Raw genomic sequence first — 26,998 nt, forward strand, 5'->3', positions numbered from 1 at the left:
CTCCTCCAAAGGGAGGAGAAAACACTATGGAGAGGTAATGCTGCTTATTCCATAGGAGACACAATGCTGCACAGGGTGGCTGTTCCACTCACTTCACCTCTATATGCTTAGGGTTACTATATTTTGAGCCTCCAAAAGGAGGACACTCCACGGGGCCCGGCCCCGCCCCCGCCCCCACTCCGCCCTTTCCCCAAAGTCCCCACCCCAACTCCGCCCCCTCCCCTGCTTCCTGCGAACATTTGATTCGCGGGAAGCCTGAAGCAGGTAAGGGAGTTGTCGGGGGAGGAGGCGCGGCCCAGTCTGGCCCCCCCCGGCGTCTCCAGCCTGGGTCGGCTCGGGCCCTGGGGTGTCGGCCCCGGGCCTGGCCCCCGGCCGAGCAACCCCAGCACTGCCGGTCCCCGGCCCGGCCCCCGGGCCCCTGGCCCGCCCAGCACTGCCGGTCCCCGGCCCGGCCCCCGGGCCCCTGGCCCGCCCAGCACTGCCGGTCCCCGGCCCGGCCCCTGGCCCGCCCAGCACTGCCGGCCCCCCGGCCCGGCCCCCGGGCCCCTGGCCCACCCAGCACTGCCGGTCCCCGGCCCGGCCCCCGGGCCCCTAGCCCGCCCAGCACTGCCGGTCCCCGGCCCGGCCCCCGGCCCCCCGGCCCGCCCAGCACTGCCGGCCCCCCGGCCCGGCCCCCGGCCCCCCGGCCCGCCCAGCACTGCCGGCCCCCCGGCCCGGCCCCCGGGCCCCCGGCCCGCCCAGCACTGCCGGTCCCCGGCCGAGCACCCCCGGCCCGCCCAGCACTGCCGGTCCCTGGGCCCGGCCCCCGGCCGAGCACCCCCGGGCCGCCCAGCACTGCCGGTCCCTGGGCCCGGCCCCCGGCCGAGCGGGCCCGGCCCCCGGGCGAGCACCCCCGGCCCGCCCAGCACTGCAGGTCCCGGGCCCCCGGGCGAGCACCCCCGGCCCGCCCAGCACTGCCGGTCCCCGACCCGGCCCCCGGCTCGGCGCCCCCGGCTCGGCACAGCACCGCCGGCCCGGTCCCCAGCCCGGCCCCCGGCCCGGCAGCGCACCGCCGGTCCGGCCCCTGGCTCGGCAGCGCACCGCCGGCCCGGCCCCCGGCTCGGCACCGCCGGCCCCCGGCCCAGCACCGCAGCCCCGCATGTCCTGATTTTCCCAGACATGTCCGGCTTTTTGGGATTTCCCCCTGGACGGGGATTTGGAGCCCAAAAAGCCAGACATGTCTGGGAAAATCCGGACGTATGGTAACCCTATATATGCCCCACTCCTGTGTGCTTGCAGAAGAGCTTTCACGGGGCTGAGGTTTGAAAACATTGCACAGACCAATTACTCTTCCCCTTCTCTGTGAACACAACACCTTAGTTATGTGCACACTTCTTTCTACCAGCATAATTGGAAGGGAGCATCTGCACCTCTGAAAGCAGCAGACTTATTATTATTATTATTATTATTAAAACGTTTCCCTGGAACACTCAAACACAACAGCATTGTGCAAGTACATATAATCCTGAAATTGAAACAACTGGTGTTTGTTTCACTGTTCAAGGTTAAAAATAAGTCAACAGCACATCAGAGATCAAACTGCTGAATTTTGGACTGTTAATATGCATCCTAATCCAAATATTGCAACGTTTGGATCTGAGAATTTGAAGCAGCTCATTAGAAGAGATACGAGCCAGGTGCAAAATTCTGATCTATATCCACATTTGCACTGGAAATTTCAAGTTTCGAAAGGGTTCCTAGGTATGGAATTTTGGTTTGGACCCATCTCTAGTGAAAAGTAAATTCTATTTTAAAGTATGTTTTTAAAATCATGCAATGGATTATGGGTAAAATGTTCAAAAATGCCCAAGTGACTTAGCAACCTAAGTGTCACTGACTTATGAAGATTTACTTATGAAAAATACTTATGACTTTTGAAAATGGAACTTAGGCTCCTAGCTTACCTGGGCATTTTTGAAAACTTGATATAACTACAATCCTGATAAGGACACTAAAGTATTAGACTATGACTTTCATCTTGATGGAGTTCCTTTAACTTAATGCAACTGAAAAATAAATTTGCAAACACCTTGTAACTGCCTTATAAAATAAAAATATCTAATAAGTATCACTGCAAAGGTGTATCAGATTGCATTAGAATAGGGATGTTTTTCTTAGCCATTGTGGCTCATAGATACTGCTTGTAAATGTAGGATGTTAATGCATATTTCTGTATATAGATGTAAAGTGGTTAAGTAGGTACAAATATGTTGTCCTAAGCATAAGTTGGTCTTCAGCCTCTGTTGGTACGCCTATGTTTAAAAGGCATCCAAACACCATTTGGAAATACTCTCCAGGACAATAAATGCACCCAATAAAAAAGTTAATGCATTACCTTGCAGATACTTGCAATTATAATTAGCACAAAGCGAATAAACAATGGCATGCAGAAGCATGTGCCAAACACCAATCTTCACTGCAGAAAGCATTTCAAAGTGTTATCAGTATTGGCAGTCTGCTGGTATGCACTGCTTTGTAGAATTAAAAGCAAGCAATCAAACATCATGTTGCACAAATGTAGTTGTTACCACAACACTACAGGATATTGTGACAATACTAATTCCTTGATCTATGCAACATCCTTTGACCCAGCATAGCTTTTGGAAGAGAGAGTCTACTGCTTTGGTGGAAACAGTTTTGGGCCCAATTTGCAGCCTTTACATTGAAGAAGAGGATGAGGTGAGTAACACTTTGTCTACACTACACAGCTTTTAGTGATAGGGCTGTGCTGCTACAGCCATGCTGCTAAAAGGCGTGCAGTGTAGCCGCTGTTTGTCAGCGGGAGAGAGAGCTCTCCCGCTGACAAAAACCTTCTACCCCCAATGAGCGGCGGTAGCTTTGGCGGCAGGAGAGCGCTTCTGCCGACAAAGCGCTGTTCACACCAGCGCTTTTCCTCGACAAAACTTCTGTCTTTTGCGGTGTGTCTTGTTTTTTTTTAACACCTCTGAACAACAAAAGTTGTGTCGTTCACTTGCCAGTGTAGACAAGCCTAAGTCTACTCAAGAACAGTAATAGTTACAGAATTCAGAACTGGATCCTTAGATAGGGATGTGACTATGCAGCGCAAAAAAGAATAGTATGATCCACTGATAAAAGGTGCACTAATACAACACAGGAACATGGCTGCAATACTCATAAGCTGCCAAGATGATGCATTTTACATAAGAAATGGAAGAGTTGTTAGAAGGATCATGGCTTAAGCAATGCCTCTGAAAGCATCACTATCCGCAGAAGCAAAATATCAAGACTTGGGCTTCTGCTTATAGAAATAAGAGACTGCCATTAAGACTAGAAGATGGTGAAGGCAAGAATGAGGCCTCACTCACATGCTCCCACTCACATTTTGGATTACTGGTTGCCATCTGTGAAATTGCATATTATGTATTTTGCTAGGGGTAGTTATAAATTAATCATGTTTTACATTCTCGTTTGTATTTCTGCTTTTATCATAAACACTGAGAGGTAGATTAACCCTGGATTTATCTCAGGTGACAATATGGGTCATATCCTGCTTTCAATTACACCTGTGTAAATTTGGAATAAAGTCTAGTGAGGTCAGTGAAGTTACTCCAGAATAAGTGAGCAGAATGTGGCCCACATAGCACAAGATCTAGACAAGACTCAAGCATGTAGGCATGTGAAGTCTGTGTTTTATCTATATCTGCACTGCAAATACATATTGAAATTCCTCATTTTGAGGAATGTGAACAGCACCACTACACGCAGCACTCTACACGCAGCAGGGGATGCTATGGGCAGCTTTCTCCAAATGTCGTATTGACATTGACATGTACACACAATTTTTTCCCTAATATTGATATCTGCAGAATCACTTATCTACAATGGAATCACACACATTAATTTTTAATTTTCAGTTTAATTAAATGCTTACATTTTTTTCTTTAAATTCAGGCAAACATTGATGCACAAGTTGTTTTAAATATATTTGGTCTTCCCACATTTAAATGTTATCAATAATAAACGTAGTTTAGTAACAAGACAGAGAATATTCAACATTAATTTAAATCTTCAAATTTATGTCAAGTGTAATATTTACCAGATAGATTTACCATAATACTTCTAAAGTGAATTTTACTAATAATGACAAAATGTCTCTGTCTTGAGATTGGCAGTCATTCCTTCTGTTAGAGGAAAAACATCTCAAGAACAAGGAATCATGTAATGTTGCATATGTTAACAAAAATCTAGATTATATTCAATCAATGTGACTCTACTGAAGGGCTGTCATTGTACATGGAACCAATAACTGAGAAGAGAAAAGCAGATATGAAAGAAATTTTTGAAAATTAATTCTGAAAGATATAGTGATAAATAACATACATTGAATATTCCTTGTATCAAAACACAGTAAAGAATATCTGTTGTCCTATGAAAGAGTCCTGTATTTTCAGTTCCTCTGCTGTACTTGACCACCTTCTAGTTCCATTGAATGAGCAGGCTTATCTAACACACCTTGCAGGAACACACCTTGGATATCCAAGGATGCTGTTTCATCTCATCTGGAAAACAAATGTATTCATTTGACTTTGGAACATTCTGCGGTGTGATTAATAGGCACGGTTTCACTTGTTTAGAAGAGTTTGTGATAAATCACTTTATAAAATGATAAAACCCCTCAACACTCTTTGTAGTGAAATTAAGCTATGCATCAACATTATGCTAGTATTCAAGTATACCGCAATCTACAACCACAAAATATTTTACCTCCTCAAAGAGCAGACATCACAAAAAGCAACATAGAAGTCAAATTGGCTTGAGAGCGCATATGTATCTTCTCAAAACAATTCAACACAAATTTTCTTTAGATGTGCAAAACTTCCCAATTTTGGAAGGAGACAGCTAATTCTTGTTAAATGCTAACAGATGATTGCATTTTCACTTCACTTGCAGACGGAATGCATGTATTCTCTCAACTGGACTCACAGAATAAGTGGAAATAAGAGTAATAGTGATTTATACTATTCAGGTATGACATCTTAGTCCTGTCACAATTTATCAAGAGTCTACCAGAAATGGGAATTAGTCAATCAATCCAATTTTTAGTCGCATGAATTTTCCTAGCTGATGTATGATAATACTTATAGCCTAAATTTAAAATATTGCTTGTACTAGGTATTTTATAAGCCACTGTTTAAGTGGATGCAATGAAGAGATAAGGTAAGAATAGAGAGGGAGAGATAAAAGCAGTCAATTCTTTTGCAGTCCTAATAATTACAGCCAAAAATCCAGGAGATTAGATTCCTTAAAAGTAGATATCAATTTATATTTGTATAGATATAAGACATTTTTTCATACCACACTATGCAGTCTTCTTGATTTACTCCCTAATTTCATGTGGAAAAAAACAGAATAATAATTTGATACTTTGAAACTGAATACTAAATGGCACATGGTATATTTTAATACTATCATACAGTTACTATGATAAAATGTTTATGAAGTTTTATTTAACACAGACCATGACCAGTATGTGTTATCTGTGGTTATGATTAATGGGTTGTCCATACATTCCACATTCTTTCTGCTTCATGCATCATCAGCAATTGCTAACATTCCATTCCTGAATCCGTCCTTGTTTACTGTTACCTATTTTTTGCTGTGATATTGGTACCTGAGCCAGAAAAAGGAAAAAATAGCCTTGATTTTTCATAAGGTGCTCCACAGTTGTGAAATTTAATGGAAAAACCTCGATTTGAGTATCAAGTTCCAACAAACGGGATATTGATCTACAGCTATAAGTGGTACTGCATTGATCTACATAACATACCTTAGAGTTGCATTCACTGGAGTGTTAATCAGGTATTCTAAAGGGTGATTATAACCCGTCTCTTAAAAACACAGTCACTCTCAGTGCTGCATATTCATGGCTCTCAGGTGCACTTGGCCAATTGAATCTTTCCTTTTTGATTTATTTTCCCACTTAGTGTAGTGCTATATCTCACAGATGAAATCTCAGGGAGTGCCACAGATTGTTCTCCCCCACATTTGTGCTCAGGATTTTCTGGTACATGAAACTAAGCAAGGTGTGAAACTATAGGGATTTTTCACTAGTGTCTGAAATACAAGCAGAATTTTATTCTGGTCAGGCTGGTTAGAGAATGAGGGGCAAAATATTTAGAAGCAATGTTTTCAGTGTGAAGTGACAGGAGGGATTTAAGATGCACAAATGAATGTTCTTGGCTTAACCAAAGAGGTACTGACAGACTTTTGAAGGCCATCACATAGGGTCCCACTCTCCTTTAAACAGCAATGACCCACTGTGAAGGGGAAAACTCACTGCCAGTGCTGCCTAGTGGTCAGGCAAGGGTATGGCAGATTGTCTTCCTCCTGGGCACTCCGCTTTCTCACTACACCTCTTCCCTAAGGTGGTCTGTCCTTTCAGCAACTCAGCCCTCTGGCCAGGACACACATTCAAGTCCACCCCCTTCTGGGCACATATAAAGACTCCAATAATGTGGAAGTCTTCAGAAATTAGCAAGGGCTTCTCCCTTGAGACTGGGTCTTGGGGGCTGGACTCAGGGACCTTTGGGGCCTTCCCCAACTACATTCCCTGCTGAGGGACAGACATCTATCACTGTCACCTCTTTAGGTGCTGGTGGGGAGCCTGGTCCCACCCTCTACCACACTCCAATCCTGGGCCCAGTGGTAGGCAGCTAAGCCCTGCGCTTGGAGGTGCTATGCAGCTGCCTCTCTGGATCACTTCCTACCAGTACCTCCTCTTCCCACAGGATAAAGTAAATAACTGAATATACAAACTAAGTTTCTAACCTTCAGAAGTCACCAGTCCCTCTTTTGCACGCATGGCCAAGTCAGTATCACCAGGCCTCAGGCAGCAGGAGCTCCTGTGGGACTTCCTTCCCAGGAATTCAGAGTGCACATCACTGCCTGTACCTGAGCTACTCTGCTTCCCTTGTTAAGCTCTTCCTCCAGCTTGTGCAGGCTTTGAGGGTGTGGTGGGGCAGGGCTGCCTGGGCCCACAGGGCCTCCTTAATCCCGTTGTCTCCTGCATGGTGTTTGTATACTCCATTACACCCACACAGGGGAGAAAATGCTCTGCTAGTTTCAACCTCCAGCTTCTTACTCACTCTTCCATTGGAGGAGCGTGATGTGTCCTCACGACCACTGGAAATACCTGGGTTTCTACCTGCTTACCTGATGAATATGGCAAGATTTGTGCTGGGAGGTCCAAAGTAGGCAAGGGACATTTATGCCAATGTGCATTGACTATGTTCTTCCTCCTGGCCCCACTTGCTCTCATCTATCCCTAGACAACACTGGTCCTGCATGAGCCAGGCTTTCAGGGGCTCCCATTACTGGGTCTGTGCTAAAGGACAGCACAGAAGGCAAAGAAATCTCAGGCTGCATTAACTTGTGCTGCTTTCTCTCCATGTTTCAGTGGGTAAAATTCAAAGAATCTTTGTCTGGTCCCCTCCAATTCCATGGAGCTAGATCCCCATAATGCTCCCAAGAGACTTCTGCATGGGTGGTGGGGAAAGTATGCCTGCAACAATACTCCTCCCTGGACAGGAAAGGTACCTAAGCTCCCTCTGAGAGGAAGCATGGTCTAGTGCTCTGGAGTAGGAGTCAGGACATCTGGGTTCTATTCCCAGCTCTGCCACGGACTTGGTGCATTAGCTTGGGCAAGTCACTTTTAACACCTCTGTGTTGCAGTTTCCCAACCTGGAAGATGTGGTGGTAACCCCTACCTCACCGGGACATTGCGAGGGTCAGTTAAGATTTGTAAAGTGTTTTGATATGCCTAGATAACCAGTTCTATAACACAGTGTTGACATTATTTGATTATGGTGTTACAGGCCAAAGCAGGGACAAGTTTAAAGAGCCATGGCTTGCATGTTAGAGAGAAGTAGTCTTCAGCATGTAGGGAAGTGGCAGACACAAACCTAGTATTAGACATCTGGGATAGAAGAAGCATTTCCTCTGTGTGAGGGCTGATACAAACATGAGCCATTATCTCAGGTAATGGCATCTTGTAGGTACATGCAAGAGAGCAACTAAAATCCAGTTTGCCCAGGCAAGAAATCCTAGTCTGATATTTATCTGTGTCTGGTGCAGGTGAAAAATGTTTACTAATAAATTATCCAAGAGGAAAGTGCAGGCTGAGGGGTTCTATTACCTGTCGGAGACTAGTCATACCATATTATGAACACTGAAAATTATAGGTAAATCCCAGATTATTTTCTTGGCTTGTCTAATGGATTCCTGCTATTCACCTGGGTATATGCCCTTTTCTGTGATTGCTTGAGGCCAAATTTGCAGCAGTGGGAGGGAGAGTATTAACCCATACTGGTTCCAATAAAATATAGTAAAGTACCTTTCTAAGAATACTTATAGAGCTCTTTGAAGATGCACTGTAGTACTTTCACCCTAACTTCATCAAAAGAGACGGTAAAGTCAATATACTCCTTACTGGTGTTTCTGTAGGAAATGCAGCATATGACAAAGTACTGTAAGCAAAATGCAAACTACCCTGCAAACATATATAGGTCACTTTTTAATAACAGCTTTGGTGGAGCTTCTAAGTTTTCCCTGGCTTTGAATTCATGGGACACAGATTCTGAAGTTGTAGGTTTCATCAAGTCAAATGCTGACATCCTTCATGCTCTCAAATAGTAAAATGTGCTACAAAGTAAAAACATGTGACAAAGACTAAAGAAAATAGTACCCAACTAAATGTTATGTTACTGTTTTAATGTTTGCCTACAAAAAGTAAGTGGTAAGCTTCAAGCATTCTATCACCAAAATCTTTCTTTTCAAACAAACGCTTCTGTCAGAAGTGTCTTAATTTCTTATCACAGAATTTCATCCACACAAGGAGCAATAAATAATTCATGTTGCTGGCTCTTTGTTGTGTGTCCCTGAACTGCACAGAGCTGGAAGGCTGACAGCTGTGTCAGGACAAGCACCAAAGATCTGACATGACAAGTGACTAACAAGTTTCTTTCAGTCTATAGTGAAAGAAGACAATGGCACAAAGTGCAAAAACGAAATCCTGAAACAAAATGAAACTGTTTCTTTCTCTTTACCTAAGTGTTTGCTATGAGCTTATTTCCGACCCATAACCTCTGGTCATTTTATAGTACTGCCCAGCCCCCTTTACTCCTCACAGTCGCCTGGCCATTTACGCCTGTCCACGGATCAATATGAGCAATTCTTGGAGAAATACGATGTCTCCATGACAACCAAGCCACAAATTCTCAGTGGAAAGCAGTGAGACCAGTAGTGAAATCTCCAGAGATTTTCAGACCTACAAGGCAAGATGTCTTAAAATGCAGGAATGGGCAGAGAGAAAAGCCAGAGTAATTCATTGTTTATTAGCAGTTTAATGATGTCAGATGGACAGAATGAAACTCAGTTTTTAAGTTTAGATTCTTTCTCAACACACATTTTTCCCAATCAATATTCACCGCTGGACAGTTTTACATCCTTTTCTTTATTTCACACCCACATATGGTATGCAGAACTATATATTCTACACTCCCATCCAGTGCCAGGCACATTCAGTCACCCAAAACAACTTAAAGGAAGGTTAACATTAATACATATCATCTTTAGGCAGAGATTAAATTAATTCTCACCTGAACCAGTTATGACTATTAACCTTTAATTAATTCTTTCTAACTTCTGTCCAAAACAGATAAAAAATGAGGCTGTACATTTGTTATCTGTAACAGTTCTAGAAAGGTTTATAGACAGTTCCTGAAGGGCATAAGCCTTAAAGTATGGTACCATCAATGGTTTGGTATAACTGAAGTATGGAATTAAATGTGTTTCCTAACCCTGGGACCTTTTATTTTTAAATCCAATGCTGCATTTTGCTGCGAAGTAGTGAGATCAAGCCAAAATGGTTTGAAAATAGGTGCAGATTTACAATTCACTGATTTCACTTATTCTAATATATACCATTGCTCATTTCTGTGGAAAAGACGAAAAGGAAATGTAGTTCAAATCAGGTACATGACAGCAGTTCAACTCCCAAGGAATCTTGAAGGAGTGGAGTGCACTGAAATATAATCCCATAGCCATGGGTCCTATCTGGGTTCTGAGATGACTTAGGGGACCTGACATGGATTTCAGACTGCACCCTTTCACTGAAAATTAAATCTCAGCAGAGCTCCTTGGGGAAGGATCAGGGGACTGTTGGCAGCTGCCCCCTGTCAGTGCAGGCTGCAAGATTTGGAAATCTCTTAACTAAGCTGACAGGCCGCAGAGAGGATGAATCAAAAATATGATACACGGATCAGCACACAAAGATGCAAGAGGGTACACAGAAACCAGATAAAGCAGGAAAGGAAAATATCAAGTGAAAAAAAGATGTTTAACTCTTTCACTAAGGAATACTGTGTACACGTTACGTACACGTTGGTACGTGGGCCAGACCCACACCTTGCTTACCTTTTTTAAAATTTAATCACACACTATGTTTTTAATCAGACACAATTAGATGCACTTTACATTTAATTGCTCTCCCTTCAGATTCAATTAATAAGATTATTACATATACCATACATAGAGAAATAAGCAACATTAAGACAAATCCCATAGCCACTAGAAGGGGATGCAGCTTATGTACATCACTGCAATTAATAATTTCAATGTTAAAAATCATTAATTGAAATAACTACTGTGAGTTGATTTGAAAAAGGAATCAGGTTATAACACTGTCAATTTGCTTTTCTCCAGACCTATAGCATCCGAACGGCTGCTTTATATTCAGCTATAATAGGGACAATCCTTCTAATTTTTCATAATCTTACTCTACCTTCAAAGGGTCAGACACTGTACATATATTAACTAAGCAGTTTAGTCCAAAACTAATTATAATGAACTAGTAGTGTCAGTTTTCTTTTTGGTCATAAAGCCTTTATCCTTTCTAGGACTTGAATGCTTGATGAAAGAGGAAAGGATAACAGCTCCACACTATGACCCCAGGAGGTGACCATTAATTTGACATTGCAGCTGCTAAAAAGGAAGCAGCATTACAATGTGCTTTATTTGATTGGCTCAAAAGCTGTGTCATATTTATCATTTGATACTCGGGGACTATCTTTAAAGGGCTCTCACCTGGACTCTCAGACTCTTCCATGACACATCGGTCAGGCATACACTCAACTCCTTGGAAGTTTGCCGAGTTTGAGCAGCTGTCATGCTTGCCCACACTGACTGCAGCTATAAAGAAGGAAATATAGGATAGAAACTTGTAATATATTCACAAATAAAACACTTTTCTTCGTTGTTACAGTTCTTTCAACACTGAGGTCATTTTTTGCAAACAAATAAATTAAAAAAATAAAATGGAAACTCTTAAATATTTATTAGCAGGTACATAATAGTTAAACTCTATAGATGTGACTTTTTTGGGAGAGAAGTTTGAGGGATCAGCTTAAATGTGATCCCTTATTCGTTTTCCTTGCATAAGCCTGAAACAATTAAGTAAATTAGTAGCCCAACATAATGCTTCCTTCCTCCACCAAAAGAAACCGATAAATGGAGTAAACAATCAATTAGAGGGTCTTGTAAATATTGGAGTCACACACTGGAGAGTGGAATTGTGTTTTATTTTGGTCTACATTAATATATATTTTTAAATGTGCTACATAAGACACCTCAAATGTGATGCTGTTATTTTACAATATTTATATTGTAACAGCATAAAAAAGAGACTGAATTGTAGTTTGGAGATTATCTAATTAGGAAAACATGTCTTTTTTATCTAACCGGTGAACATTTGTGATTCTGAAGATAAGAAACTACACTCAATGAGATCTGAATTTTAAAATTTATATACAATTTACCCTGCATATTCACATAGCTCCAATGAAAGTTTTCCTATACAGCAAATAAACAAGAACTCTGCCCAGACAGTCACTGTCTTTGTCACAGCAAGTAAATGTTTCTGTTTCATCTCTGCCTGAAGCCTTTGCTGATCAGAAAACATACATTACATTGGTAATAAAGGTTAATTACATAGTTAATGTAAAACTGTTCCACATTATTTCATGGAACATACAGTTAAGGCTTGATCTAAATCCTTCTGAAGTCCTCAGACCTTACCTTCATTGGTAACACTAGTAACTGGACTTGAATTTTTTCTTAATTGTATAACTAACTTAGGTCCTAATCCTGCAAATTGATTAATGCAGGTTGACCCTTGCACCTGCATGCAGCCCCAAAGTAGGGGTTCTTCACAGACACCCTTAGGATCAGTTTTCAGGATCAGCGTTGTGGTCATGACTGTGTGCCAGTCACCTTTTGCTGAATTTTGCAAGGTGAGTATGTGATATAAGAAGAGAATCCTCTCCAGGTAAACTTCAATGGATAGTACCCAAAATTAAAAGAAATCAGGTTTCTGCTCATGTCAAAAGAAACTGGTCCACATGGACCCCTTTTTTTTCCCTGTGCTTGCACAGCACCTAGCATAATGGGGTCCTGGTCCCTGAATGGGACTCCTAACTGCTGCAATGATACAAATAATTAAGAATAATAATGACCATACTGATGCCCTGCATTTTCCATCAGTCTTTTGGACTTTTGGACCCAATCCTGCAATCAGCTCTATTAGAGTGGACCTCTGCATCCACATGGAGCCCAACGTAAGAGTGCTCTAGATCCAACTGCAGGATTGGGGCCTTAAGTAAATAATATAATAATGAAATATGTGATAATAATATAAAACCTTTCACCTGAAAAAAATCAACTCTCTCAATGAACTGAACGTCTGGGGCCGCGCCAAGATAGCAACCAATCCGTGTACAGCAACTTGCACAATGAAGAAGGGGCCAAGGACACCAGGAAAACTTCTAATCTTACAAATGGGTCTGTGGAATTATTAACATCCACACAAAGAAGAACTTTGTTTTTTCAGGTCCCTCTGAAAAAGCCGACACAATAAACTGCATGGAACCCAGTGTATCTATATTACAGAGTAAAGAAAGGGCCGAGTCAAGTCTGAAGGGGAAGAACAGTCAATAATGAATAATGAATTGTTCACACAATGTCTTGTACACATGCAACAGATGCAACAGAGGTAATTTGCAGGGGGGTGGGGGAGAATTCACCCCTGTGCAGAGAGGGCCAGGGTAAGGTCTATGCATCACGTCAGTCTCACTTAAGATCCCAAACTAAAGGGAGTATAGGCCACTAGCTAGCCCTCTGAACAGGTCTAAACACCAATTGTCAAACAATCGCAAGAACAAAAAGCTCTTTCAGTGGATATTCAAAATAGCAAATTGGATAGAGGTACAAATTGTCAAACCATTCTGAATTCATGCAAAAGTTCATAGATGCTTTTTTTTTTGCAGTATTAAACCGGCATGAATTCTGACTGAAATGCATAATTTCCCTCAGAAACATTGTGCCAAAACCTGTATTTTACTGGCATATATTTTAAAAATTCCAAATTTCCACATTTTGATAACATTGCTAATTATTTGAAATGGAAGCATTAGCTTTTTGATGCTTTTGTCTTAAGCATCTTTTCATGAAGTAAGAAATAAAGGAGTATAGTGATAAATTGTTGCCCTGGAATACATTTTTTCCAAGGCAAAATGCATGTTTTGTTTTGTTATCCTAAACATGTACGTGTTTTTCAAATCCACTAATTGGGAATAGAGCAAGTAGTTGTGAAGAGAGGATTCCTTAAACTGTCCAGAAGAAATATTTGTTCAGAAAAAATAATCAGAAATTTAAGCTTACATGATTTTGAAAGAAAAGTTTTTGTGCCCAAAGTAGTGGAGTGTTTTTCTAAAACAGCCCATCCTATTAAATATCCTGGACTCTATTGAGGCAAGTTATAGATTGGTTTGATAAGGTGGGTGAGATAACTTTTGTTGGACCAACTTCTGTTGGTAAGAAAGACAAGCTTTCCAGCTTACATAGAGCTCTTCTTCAGGTCTGGGAAACTAAGGGTATGTCTACACAGCTGACGTTAAAGCGCTCCCCGGCAGCGCTTTAACGTTGGCTGTGTAGCCACATCTCCAGCGCTGAGAGACAGCTCTCCCAGCGCTGTAATAAAACTACCTCCAAGAGGGAACAGCTACCAGTGCGGCTCCCAGCGCTGTAGCACTGTCTACCCCAGGGGTCTGCAACCTTTGAGAAGTGGTGTGGCAAGTCTTCATTTATTTACTGTAATTTAAGGTTTCGCATGCCAGTAATACATTTTACATTTCTGGGGGCCGGCGGACGGAACCCCAGTCTGGCACTGGGGGCGGCAGACGAAACCCCAGACTGGCAGCAGGCTGAGCCACTCAGCCCGCTGCAGTCTGGGGTTCCGTCTACCGGCGTGTGCCAGCCGGGGTCCCGGCCGCTGGAGTCCCGGCCGCCGGCCCCGCTCAGCCCGCTGCCAGACCTGTGTCTCTGTTCAATCCATGACTTTTAGTGTCTAGCTAAATTATGAATTTAAGCTCCCAGGTTCGTCTTTTGTTGTGCAGGTTTCATTCCTTTCCTCCTTATGACTGGAGGGGTGTGAACGGGCCACTTTACCTTGAGTGGTCCCTTGAAATATGTCTTAACTCCTTATGCTAAATAATTTGTTCCATCTTGCAGTTAGCTGTGACACTCTGACAGAGCATGTCTACACTACAAAACTAAATAGACCTAACTTATGTTGGCATACAGCCGCAACAGTAATTAAATCACTTGTGCATGTCTACATTTTGCTCCCTGTGTTGGTGGTGTGTGTCCCCACCAGGAGCGTTTGTACTGATTGTACTGTCAATGTGGGGCAATGCGGGATGGTTTCTGAAAGCCAGTAACAGTAGATGTAAGCAATGCAGTGTCTAACTACATTAACATTGACTCTACCCCTCTCATGGAGGTGGAGTTATTAAGTCAGCGTAGTGAGGCAGTTACGTTGGCATGAGTGAAATTTTAGTGTAGACACTTACATAGTTAGGTCGGGATAAGGCTTGTGTCGATCTAACTGTAGTGTAAACCAGGCCTGAGTAAGAGTTCCATGTAAGCTTGAAAGCTTGTCTCTCTCTCGTCCACCGAAGTTGTTCCAGTAAAAGATATTACCTCACCCACCTTGTCTCTCTAATATCCTGGGACTGACATGACTACAACAAAACTGTATATATAGACTGGGTCGTTAGTTACATACATGTGATACATCTTAGATACATGTGAATCTGGAAGTTAGAGCTGCTCAGAAGAGCATTAGGAAAGTTTCAAATACAGAATATTGTGGTGACAAGGGAACCTCTCACAGCAACTGCCTCCCAGCAGAGAAAGAAAAAAAATACTCCCCTCCCGCCCCCGCCTCTCAAAAAAGTCTAACAATGACCATTAATTCTGGCCCACCCTCAAATCCTAATGGGTTCCTGGTGCAGCTCATGACTCTCCAGAGGGCAGGTGGGCTGTATTTTCACTTGGTAGTCTGCCTCAGATGATGTGTTACTAGCCCTCTAAGAAGCCACTTAGTGATCTAGGTTTTCCTTGGGTTTTGGCCCAGGCCTGCAGTGATTATTACAGACTGACTTTGTATGATATTTCATCCAGATAAGACGATATCATTTCTGTGACAGAAAATACTGACTTGTAGTTTAGCCCAAAATGTGATGTGATATTGAGTCACATTTCACACTTCTGAGTCACAGTTCCTTTGAAATTCCTCTTTGGGGAATTATACTGCAGGGGGAGGGGAGTATACGGTGTAGGGCAATTACCATACACTCCCATGTTCAGTCATCTCAGGTAGCAAAACATAGGGGAGGTAAAGCCATGGCTTTCTTGCGGGGGGGAATATTGGTGTAGCAGCCCCTACCCACCCCTGTTCCCCTCCCACCAGACTTGTGATCCAGGTAATCAGGGAGATCAGATGTGTGGGGCGTTACCAAGGGGTGGGTCATAATTCAGTCCTTTTTCATTTTGTATATATGTGTTAGTCACTTGTGCAAATTAGGCCTGCAATTTTACAAATGTGTTTGCCTCGACAACTGTGTCCCTGCGTATGGAGAAATAGTAGCAGAATTTAAAATCATTTGAGATCAAAGTGAATAAACAAACATCAGTATTGCCAACCCCAAATATTCAAAAATTATGAGACCCAAAAATGAGATTAATTTAAAAATCTTGAGATTTTTTTAAAAATAAAATCAGAAGTTCTTTTTATTTTTCTTCTGGTTTTTGAGCCTTTATCCTTAGCGTTTTCAAGCATTCTTCCACATGCATCACTAGAACTTTTTTTTTTTTTAAGAAAATTAAGACTCTTGTGGAATCTCATGACTCTCAAAGCTCTGGCTTTAAGAAAAACACCAATAACATGAGACTCTCAGGAAATTCATGAGAGTTGGCAACATTGCGAAGATAAAGGTAGATGAATAATCATAGTATGTAATGTAGAGTCATAATTTAAACTACACAATTACTGTGTGTACTGTATTACTTATAAAGAGTTTCAAATCTAATTCCTAAAAATCATTGTCACATAAGGAAGGTATTTATAAAAAAATCATTAACAGGAGATCAAACAGCCTGCAGAGTTTGTGTATCTCTGCCTAGTCAGCGATAGAGCAGTACACAAATCTCGCCAGATAAAACTCAGATATACTCCACAGTACCCTAGTTAAATTACGTAATGTTAATATCAGAACTTTTTTTTTTAAATATCACATATTTTGTGCACAATTTGAAGTGGAATGTTCCTTACAAAAAAATCTCCTAAAAGACAAATGAACAAATGGAATTGAAAAGTTAAAAATAAGAAAGGAACACTCTGGCCCAAATAAAGAGTGAAAGTCAGAACAGTATTATGTAACACTGGAGAAAGTGCAGCAAGTTAAAAATCTTACAACTGACACTATTTACCCTATTTTAAAATATCTCTGTCACAGGAAAAGAGGGTTTATTATAAAATATCAACAAACTGAAAAGATTCTTAGTAAGGTTCTGGTACCTAAAAGGAACTATAATCTTTCCCACAACATTGATGGGACCTAGGTCATTTATTCTTCTTAGCATATGCGCAACGTGCCTGAGGTGGCATGTGACCAGGATTCATCACCGAATATGGTCCGCTGGTTGGATCATTAGCTTGCCCAGCTCGGGCTAGGTACTGACAGGGAGTGCGATGTGAACGATCTGATCCTCATTCACAGGAAGACCTCTTTGCCCTGCTCTGGCAGTATAAAGGGGCCTTAAAGTAGGTTTAAACTACATTTATGCCCACTTTAAAGCCACCTTACATTGCCAGAGTGGCATAAAGAGGCTTTAATAAAAATGAGGCTCAAAATCAACAGGGTCTGAGAGAAAGTTAGTAAACAAAGGGAGAGGTTTTGATAAAATAATTATAGTGATATTTTATTTCCACTCTTATTAGCTGTAATTGAAGTTACTACATGGATAGGATCAACATCAATTTAGCCACAAAACTGAACTAAGAATAAATGGACACATTCTGTAAATCGCACATAAAAACTTTGAGGTTCATGAGAGCTAGGGTTGCCAGGTGTCCGGTTTTCGACCAGAGCACCTGGTCGAAAAGGGACCCTGGGGGCTCTCCATTCGGCGGCGCAGCGGGGCTAAGGCAGGCTCCCTACCTGGCTCCACACGGCTCCCCATAAGCGGCCAATGGGAGCTGCAGGGGCAGTGCCTGCGGGTGGAGGCAGCGCACGGAGCTGCCTGCCCACCCCTCCGCCTAGGAACTGAAGGACATGTTGCTGCTTCCAGGGCCGAGGTAAGTGCCGCTGGGAGCCCTCACCCCCTCCCGTGCCCCAACCCCCTGTCCCAGCCCTGAGCCCCTCCCACACCCAAACTCCCTCCCGGAGCCTGCACCTTGCATCCCCCAGCACCGCAACTCCCTGCCCCAGCCCTGAGCCCTCTCCCAGAGCCCGCACCCCAAACCTCCTCCTGTGCCCCAACCCCCTGCCCCAGCTCAGAACCCCCTCCTGCACTCCGAACCACTCGGACCCAGCCCAGAGCCCCTTCCTGCACCCCAACCCCCTCATCCCCAGCCCCACCCCAGAGCCTGCACCCCCAGCCAGAGCTCTCACCTCCTCCGCCCTGCACCTCAACCCCCTGCCCCAGCCCAGAGCCCCCTCCTCCACCCTGAGCCCCTCATTTCTGGCCCCCTCCTAGAGCCCGCACCCCCAGCCGAAGCTCTCATCCCCTCTTGCACCCCACACTCTACTCCAGCCCAGTGAAAATGAGCAAGTGAGTGAGGGTGGGGGAGAGTGAGTGACAGAGGGAGGAGGGACGGAGTGAGTGGGGGGGCGCGGCCTTGGGGCAGGGGGGAAAGGGGCGGTACCTCGGGGAAGGGTTGGGGAAAGGGTTTTCAGTTTTGTGCGATTAGAATGTTGGCAACCCTAATGAGAGCGACTAGAAAAATCTTCATTTTACAGGATCAAAACTTGCAAATTTTAATGAAAAAAAAATATTTGCTATTTTTCAACATCCTAACAAGTGGTTACAATTTGTTTAGTGAAGTCAGCTGGCCATGACATCACATCAAAGGGCCCGCCAGGCAGGGAAGTGTCACAAACCTTAGTAGGGAATCCAGATTTGATTGGCTTGGTGCCTTGAATAGCACAAGCATGTAGTATAATCCTTATTTGAATTGAACCTTTATGTAAATTCAAACTCACAAACTCAAATCACAAAAAAACAAAGTACTTCAAGACCCCACAGATACTTTGTGTGAAAGACACTTTTCAGTGATGAGCAGTGCTTTGGGGATATGAGCAGGAATTAATCCCTGTCATTTCCATCTATCCTCAGTTTAAACTCTGAAAAGCCTTACTAGACTCTGGTTGGAAACACCAGATAGTGAAGTAAATATACCTTTGATCGCCATACAGATTCTCAAGATGGGATATGGAGAAGAAGAGGATTTTCATTGTATAGGTAAATAACCTGATCATGGTTTCATTTTGTTTTTTAATAAGGCTACGTGTATTAATGATTTAAAGAGAGATCATAAAAATCAGTGGAGAAATCTACAAGAAACTTGCCATCCTAGAACAAACTGGTGCAAAATCAAAAATTACCCTTCAGTCAAAAGAGAGGGAAGCTGGCCTATGGGACTAGAGAACTAAAAGATTTATAAATGATATTAAGGTTTGAAACATAGGATACAGCAACCTAAATATGAGTAAAGTCTGTAGTTGACCAAAAAGGGGGGCGGGGAATGGGTTTCTTCAGTAAACAAGTTGAAAAAAACCTGTTAGATGACACTACTACAGGAATATGCAAGGACTACAACCTTTTACTATGCTGCACCTAGGAGGCCAGGTGCAAAGGTGGGGAACAAAAGCTAGTATCTTATCCTGAAATCCTATCTAATAGGTGTCAATCTCAAGAGAGAAGATTAATGCATGCCTCATAATATTAGTGAAAAACTGTACCAAATATCTGCAGTGTTCTACAAAATCATTTTGAAACAGGATATCCGCACAGCACAGCACAAACATCCTTATGCCATATGGTACTCCGTGCTGCACCTGTAGCAGGATGCAGAACTGTGGAAAATGGATTCATAAAAGTGGGAAAGGCATGGTTAAAAATGGGAAAGGCAGATAACCACCTTCTGCCCCTCGAAACTGTACAGTGTTCCCATGTGGAGATGAGGGAGACATAACCAATTGGAGGGGCATTAGGGAGACATAGATCATGTCCCTGTATGATGTTGCACAAGTTTGTTCTAGGGATGGTGCAACATCAGTGACACCTCTGTACCTTGTGTACACTGCAGAGAAGGCAGCTGGATGCAGTTGTCGGAGGAACCAGACAAGAGCAGCAAAGCAGGGAAAGGAAACATACTGCAGGCCTGGGAGGAGTGTAGATGGCTGGCCATCTGTGGGAAGTGGCCCTATTGTTCCTTTAGAATTAATGAGCCATGTTATACAGGGGCCCTGCTTGGCCCCCAACTTCTTTCCCACAGAAACTGCACAGAGTCCTCCAGGTGTGCTCTCACTGAAGCTTTATTGCAAGTCCCCTTCACCAATATCACCACAGTTCCCCGTGCTCCCACCTATTTACAGAGGCCCTCTCAGCAGGAACTGATGGGAACAGAGGTCTCCCTACTCTGAGCCCTCTGTGTGACTAGCCTCAGCTAGCCCTGTTCCCCTCTTCTCCTCTCTCTATGTATTTCCTTCCTTTTCCTCTTTTTATCAGCCCGGGGCTGATGGGACGAACTGAGTTCTTACCCCACCCAGCCCACTAGCCTGATTGAATCATTACACCCCAATCAGCTTCTCTGAGTGGGGGAGACACTAATTAGCTTCCAAGTGACCAGAGTGCAGGGTCACATGCTCACTCCCTGCACTGTCACACATGTCCTTTGCTGTTTGATGCTGCAGCTGCTGCCACCTGCAGTACGATGTGGAAGAAGCAAAGATGATGGGTTTTTAGCAGGAATACCCTCTACCCTCACTTTTTTAGTCTGGAAGAGAGAATTGTGATAGGGTGTATAAACCCCGCACTGGTGTCAAAGGAGTTAAAGAGCTTCTGTGGACAGGGCTGGTCCTGACTCTCCAGCCTCTATAATTATGTCTGGGGCAGAGTAAAGGTGTAAAAGCAGGAAGTCCCAGATGATTGTTGGGCAGCTCTGGGGGAGAGCAGACAGCAGATCTACACTGAAACTCCTGTTTATGCAGACAAAGGTGCCCTCTGGGTTTTGCAGTGCCCAGACGGCAAGAGTGCCCATCAGTCACCCAAGAACCATGACAGGGATATGGACCGCTGGTTCAAAATTCATCTGAGTAACAGGAAACATCAGTTTTAGGCTAATTACTGAATTTTTGTGTCATTTTAAAAAAAAATTCACTGATTTATGTAGTTGGAATTTAACTGAGAGCAGCCAATTGTTATTTTACAGTAATTAAGTATCAGATTGGCACGGTTTTCATTACCCTTTTCTTAAAAAAAAAAGACAGATTAAAGAATTAATCTGTACAGTCCCTTAAATTAGGATTCTACAATAAATGTAGCAGCATACGGCAGTTGGTATCACTTTTAAATAAACTAGTATAGAATGAGTCCATCTGGAAACTAAGTGGAACTAAAGCAACAAAGTTAATAGCACTGAGCTAGGACAAACATCAGCAATTATACTGCAGGGCACAATCCTGAACTGGCAGAGAGAGAGAGACTCGAATAGATAATCTAATAGGCCTTTTTCCTTGTCTAATTTCTACAATTATGACCAAACATATTAAACAGATGCGTAGTACTGGTCCTACCTCCTACTTCCCCAGAAAGTCTCTGTAAAAACCAGGCCAGGGGGAATCTCTGCTTACTAGCCATTAGTTCTTCCCATTTATGGATCACAAACTTGGCAATACAAGATTTAAGCCTTCCAAAATGAAATTATATCTTGACCGGGAGACAAAAATATTACATTTTAGCTGGTCCATAGAACGTAATACAGGTGAATCTGACACTGGCTTCCTAATGCGAGTGACAAGAAGGTATCCTAACACTTTGGAAAGGGATGATCGAATCTTGAACAGAGTAATATAAAAAATATTCATGGTATCAGACCTCAGCATTATGTGTTATCATTAACTTGCCTCATACACTTAGAAATGCATAAATACTATACCTGGTGCAGCCAGGGTCACTTCACTTAGCAAGGACTCATTTATTGTCAATGACATGGCAGAAAAATATGACTTCCCCTGCACGCAATGAAGTTATGGGCACATCAGGTGCACAGCCCACCCCACACTGAGTGAATGAAGACTGAAATGTAATGCAAATAGTATTTTTTCCTTCTAAAAGTACTACAGCAGATTTTAAATTTTTATATATTTTAAAAAGCCATGTTTTTGAGGACAGCACTTTCCCGAGATGGTGAAACAGGAATTTTCTGTGATTCTTTCCCCAATATCTTTTGAAGTTTTATTCACCTAGAGGGACTTCCTTATTTCTCTCAACTAGATATACAAGCATGAAACGAATTATGCTCTCAAAGGATGTCCCATTTTTGTTTCATTAGTGCAATGAAACAGTCACTCAGTTTTTAAAGCAATTGACTTGAGCTTAGTTGTGATTTACACCAGTACCTGTACACATACTGTATATACTATAAATAATAAAACTCCTTACTAGTAAAATTTGTCTCTAGATTCTGCTATAGAAAATGGAATACTTTCACATAAAATCTTCCTCAGCATTTCTTGCAAAGCACTGCAGTACGAACATCACTGAACTTTGTAAAGGGGAAAAATAAAGGAAGATTATTTTAAGATGTAAACCCCCTTTAATTGTTTTTTATTATTATTATTAGACATTGTTTTTATTTCCTGGCTTCCTTTCCTTTCCTGCAAAAATTGTTAGTACAAGTTTTCACTAAATATGGTGCAGAATTAAATTACTCACTCTGTCCTTGTTTATATCTATCTCACTACTCCCCCCCCACCCAAATGATCAATGAGCGGCAGTAGTAATCAACTTTTTATGGGAAGTGGAGGTACTAGTAGTTTTTAATTTTTGTTACTATATACAGCAATTGCTATGATTTTCATAATCAAGCAGAATTCCCATTCATTTCAGCATTGGAATCAAGGGGGAGATATTGTATGTGTAATTATCCATCAGCATATAAATACTTTTTGTAAAACAAACAAATAAACCAAAAGCCACTCATAACTTGACATTATAAAATATTAATATTGTCAAAATATTTCAGAAAATGATATACTTAGGATCCAGCACCTTACAATATGTATTAACTTGAGTCAAAACTTTTGTAGCCTAGATTCTATTTTATTCCATTGCTGCAGAAGAATCCTAATCACGCAGAAGACAAAGTGCTTGGTTTAAAAAACTGTATCATGACATTGAGTTATATTCCTTTGCACCGTGTAAACATTATAGTTTGCATACTCTTCCCTCCTTTTAATCTATGATCCTACAAGCTAAACTCATGGAAAACAAATTTGGGGAGACTGCCTTGATTAACCTCTCTTGGCCAGGTTATTATTATTTTGCATTATGGCCTTCAAGATGTATTACTGATAGGAAGGTAAAGCCAACAGCAGCACAGCATGAATCTGCTGAATGGCTCCTGTATGAAAGTGGAAGTACTTATTTCCCAGACATTTCTTTTATGTTCCCTACTGCTAAAATGTTATCTGACTTTAAAAGATGTTCAATCCTATTGTAAGTAATAAGTAAACTCAAGCACTATGGTACAGTCTATTGAAGAGTTTCACTTGCCGGTCAAACAGGCATTATTCCAAGAAACTAATGTTGTATAGGACTGCTTCCTGGTGGCTGAGATCTCCGATTGGCAAAAGACAGTGGACTTTTCAGTCAGCAAGCTAGTTACCGATGGATGTGGCTCAAGGCTGACACACAGATTGACTGGTTCACACTAATTTACTTCACACAGATTCCATTTATCTCCTAGAAGATCCCCTGGCAGCAGCTTATAATGGCATATCCTAGGATGCCTGCCTGCATGCGTTTTTAAAGCGGCAGAGCTTGATGAATCTAAGTCCAGAAAACAGTTCACAGATTGAGGACTAGGTGCAATCAAAAAACATCAAGTAGCACAGCTGGGACTTGCTAGCTTGCTTGACTGGTTTGAGCAGCTGAGCATTAACTACGCTTGCTTTCCTGCTGGCAGCCCTGTGTCACTAGGACAAATCGGAGCACCACTAGAAAGAAAAAAAAAAAAAAAAGAAAAGAAAGAAAAGAAAGAAAGAAAAGTATGGGATCACACAAAGTAATATGCACAGCTGAAGGAATAACTCATTGGAACATTTAACCTTTAATCTTTAAACAACTCCAGGATTCTAAACTAGCTAATACTCTATTTAGCAAGTTTTAAAGTTAAAATGTTGAGCAATTGCTTTTGGTTATTCAAACAGTACTTAAGCAAAAACCTGGAAGAAGCTGAAATAGTTTCCATTGATTTTTTTTCTCTTTTTAGACAAAACCATTTACAATCTGATAACACATGCACAGAGAATAACAGACACCAAAATACTGAATTTAACATTATAACAAAATGAGGTACAGGTCAATGAAATCCCCCAATCCCCCAAATATAGAATAATTGGCTTTAGTATATACTGAGATTCCTAGAAGCAAAGAATTATAGAATATTATTTTTAAAATGACTGAAAATGTAGGTTTGCATTGCAGCTCACTAAATGCAGATGGACAGGAGACGATTCTTTAAAGACCCTTGTCAGAAATCAAGCAAAAATTAATATTATTAGACAATAATATTTGACAGCAAATGTATTGCAGGAGATCCACATTTAGTACTGATGAGGTTAAAGACTTGGCTGTAGTGTTAGTTGATGAAAAAGTAGGATTAAGGCTTTAGTATGAGTCTTGACATGATCATGTTGTCTGCCTGCTGTCTTAAGCTTCGAAAAACAGCTGGGATCATCTTCTTATAAGCTCCAACTCAAAGATGTTTAAGCAGTTCCCAATCCAATTAAACAGAGGTAAATATAAGGAAGGGCCCTACTGAGTCCAATCATCTTATTTTTTAATGAAAAACAGCATAATTGCAGGTTACACAACTCCTTAATCTCACTTTAAACCTAATAGACTGCTGTCTTATATTGCACATGGCAGGCCCAGTTAGCCTAAGCTTTCTATATTGGTGTGCTTAATTTTTGGTCATTATCCTTTATTATGTTACTTGTAATCCTAAAAGCCTGTGATTGTGTCTAGATATTTGGTAAGGATTGTACCTGGATATACAGGGATTCATCTTCTAAGCATAATGGATTAGCTGAATTGTACTGTATGACTAATATAGAGTTCTCCAGTGAACTACAGTGCAGTTTGTGATTTGCCAAGTTCCTTAAATTGCTGCCTCTTTTTTGTCCCCCTCCTCTAAGCAAAACTGAATTCGTGAATAGTAACGATGCTGCTTTAGGAACCTAAGCTATCCATGACATTTGAAAATACAAATATGACAGGACTTCAGAAATAACTCGGCTAAATACAGTTACCTGCTTACTAAAATCCTCAGAACAATTAATTTAAGAGATGGAAATCCTATTTTACAGGTGGAGTGACATCTTAAATTTAAATGTGGATCTCTCACTCACACATAGTCTCAGTTAATTTCTGAGTCTATAGCTCTAGGCCACTTATCTCCAACACAGTTAAAGGAGTTTGGGGGCATATACGTGTGATCATATAGTGCATTTGTCTAGGTGTGTATTTTAATAGTGATTTCACCTAATATTATAAAAGCATAAATGCATGTGTGTAATCCTCCTTCCCTACCATATAAATATGTACCAGGACATTCTCTGAGGATGCTGTGAGGGCCACGGAAAATCTCATCAGGGACTACTTCAAATACCAGTTCCTCATGTCCATAAAAGCTCGGAGGAAATTTAAATGATCTGGAGTGAACTGTTTGAGGTAGCTGTGTTACATTATGCATGATTCTTGACTGCACAGTATTTAATTAACGATTTTCAATTACATGTTAAGTTTTGTAGTGAACTGGGGTTTAAGGCAGTGTACTACTATCTAATATATTTTTTATTTGTTTCCAACTCTTTCTGAAGTAGATTTGCCCTCCCGGTGCAAATGGAAATGTCTTTTAAACAAGTGGGTCCTGATTCTGCATTCAGTTATGCCAGTGTAAATCTGGGATAACTCTATTGATGACCCATACACACTATTTACCTCTCTGTTGCGTCACATGACAACACCTTTTGTTCAGTCACTAACAAAATAGCATAGGCCACATTCTATTCTCAATTCTAGTGGTGCAACTGAGAACAGAATGTGGTCTATGCTGTTGTGTAAATGACTGAACAAAACGTGTTCCCATGCCTAAACAACAGAGACTTAAATCGTGGAGATGATGGGCCATTAATGGAATTATCCCAGTGATTAATTTGGCCTCTTTTATTTTAGTGATGCCAAAGAGAAAGAGAAAACTTTTGGGAGCAGATCATCTGCCCTGTGTAAATATCACAGTATACAAAGCCCCCAAACCAATTTAGTGTTCCCTCATCCCAAAAGGATAACACTCTTAACTGCTTAACAGATCATATAAGAAATAGGCTCTGACTAGAACACTAGATCTGAACCCTATCAAGCTTTGGGGATCTTTGAGATCTGGAACCTTATCTACAGTATTGATCTGAACTTTGCCGTTCAGGCCCTTATTTGCAAGATGCATCTGTACAAAGACAATGGGTCTGAACCCTTTTGAACTTTGGGCGAGTTTGAATCCAGATCTGGACATAAACACTGAGCGAAGATTACAGTAATAAGTGATAAACTACAATGACTCATGTGGTCCCAGCAATCTGTCCATGGACAAAACCATATTGGAGCCCTCTAAGAGAGAAAGCAGCTAAAGAGAATGCTGCCAAAAACGTTGGCAGAGTGGAAAAACTGGATGTGAGGAACCTTAATAAGTAACCGATTTCCCCCACAACTGGTGATGATCCATAGGTGAAATCTGTGGACCATTAGTGCTGCTGGAGGTAGCATTAGTTCCTGCTGACTCTCTCTGTGGAGTCATGGGGCACAGCTCAGTGTTAATGAGCCAATGCAGCATGACCCCTGCCATGCTACTGTGCCTGGGTGGAAGGGGCTATAGGGGAGCGTGGAACTGAATGAATCCCTACACAGAAGGGGAGACTCTGGGCCAAGTCCATTATAATGGCAGTGCCTTAAGTTGTCAACTCTTTGCCAGAGAGGTTTATGGAATCGTGTAGAACCTTGGCAACATTTTGTTCAAAGCAATAAGGCCCTGTGTGGGGCCTGCAGTTTAACTTCACATTTGTCAGCTGCGGGCTTTGTGTTTTCAGGCTGAGGTTTCGTTATATTTTTTAACAGAATAAAAATCTACACATGTGCTGTGGAAACTTGTCTTTGTGTAATGTTCATATTACCTTATTTTTAAATTCTAGGGGACAACAATGGAAATGTATTATAACGTTTATTGCTAGCCATAGCTTTTTATCTGTTTATCTGTCATAGT

At 41.9% G+C, this 26,998-nt stretch overlaps 1 protein-coding gene across 2 annotated transcripts in view; it reads right to left on the reverse strand.

Moving 5' to 3' along the window:
- Positions 1–3,900: 3,900 nt before the first annotated feature.
- The window catches only part of WDR72 (WD repeat domain 72), a 186,996-nt gene continuing 163,898 nt past the window's right edge, over positions 3,901–26,998 (reverse strand). For both annotated transcript variants that reach the window (XM_024108982.3, XM_065558176.1), the window contains exons 19-20: positions 11,143–11,247; positions 3,901–4,559 (exon numbers count right to left, since the gene is read on the reverse strand). In XM_024108982.3, the coding sequence (XP_023964750.2) occupies positions 4,504–4,559; positions 11,143–11,247 (161 nt within the window). In that variant the 3' untranslated portion in view covers positions 3,901–4,503. The remainder of the gene's footprint in view (positions 4,560–11,142; positions 11,248–26,998) is intronic.

Source organism: Chrysemys picta, chromosome 10 (assembly GCF_011386835.1).
Source record: "Chrysemys picta bellii isolate R12L10 chromosome 10, ASM1138683v2, whole genome shotgun sequence".
Taxonomy (NCBI): Eukaryota; Metazoa; Chordata; order Testudines; family Emydidae; genus Chrysemys; species Chrysemys picta.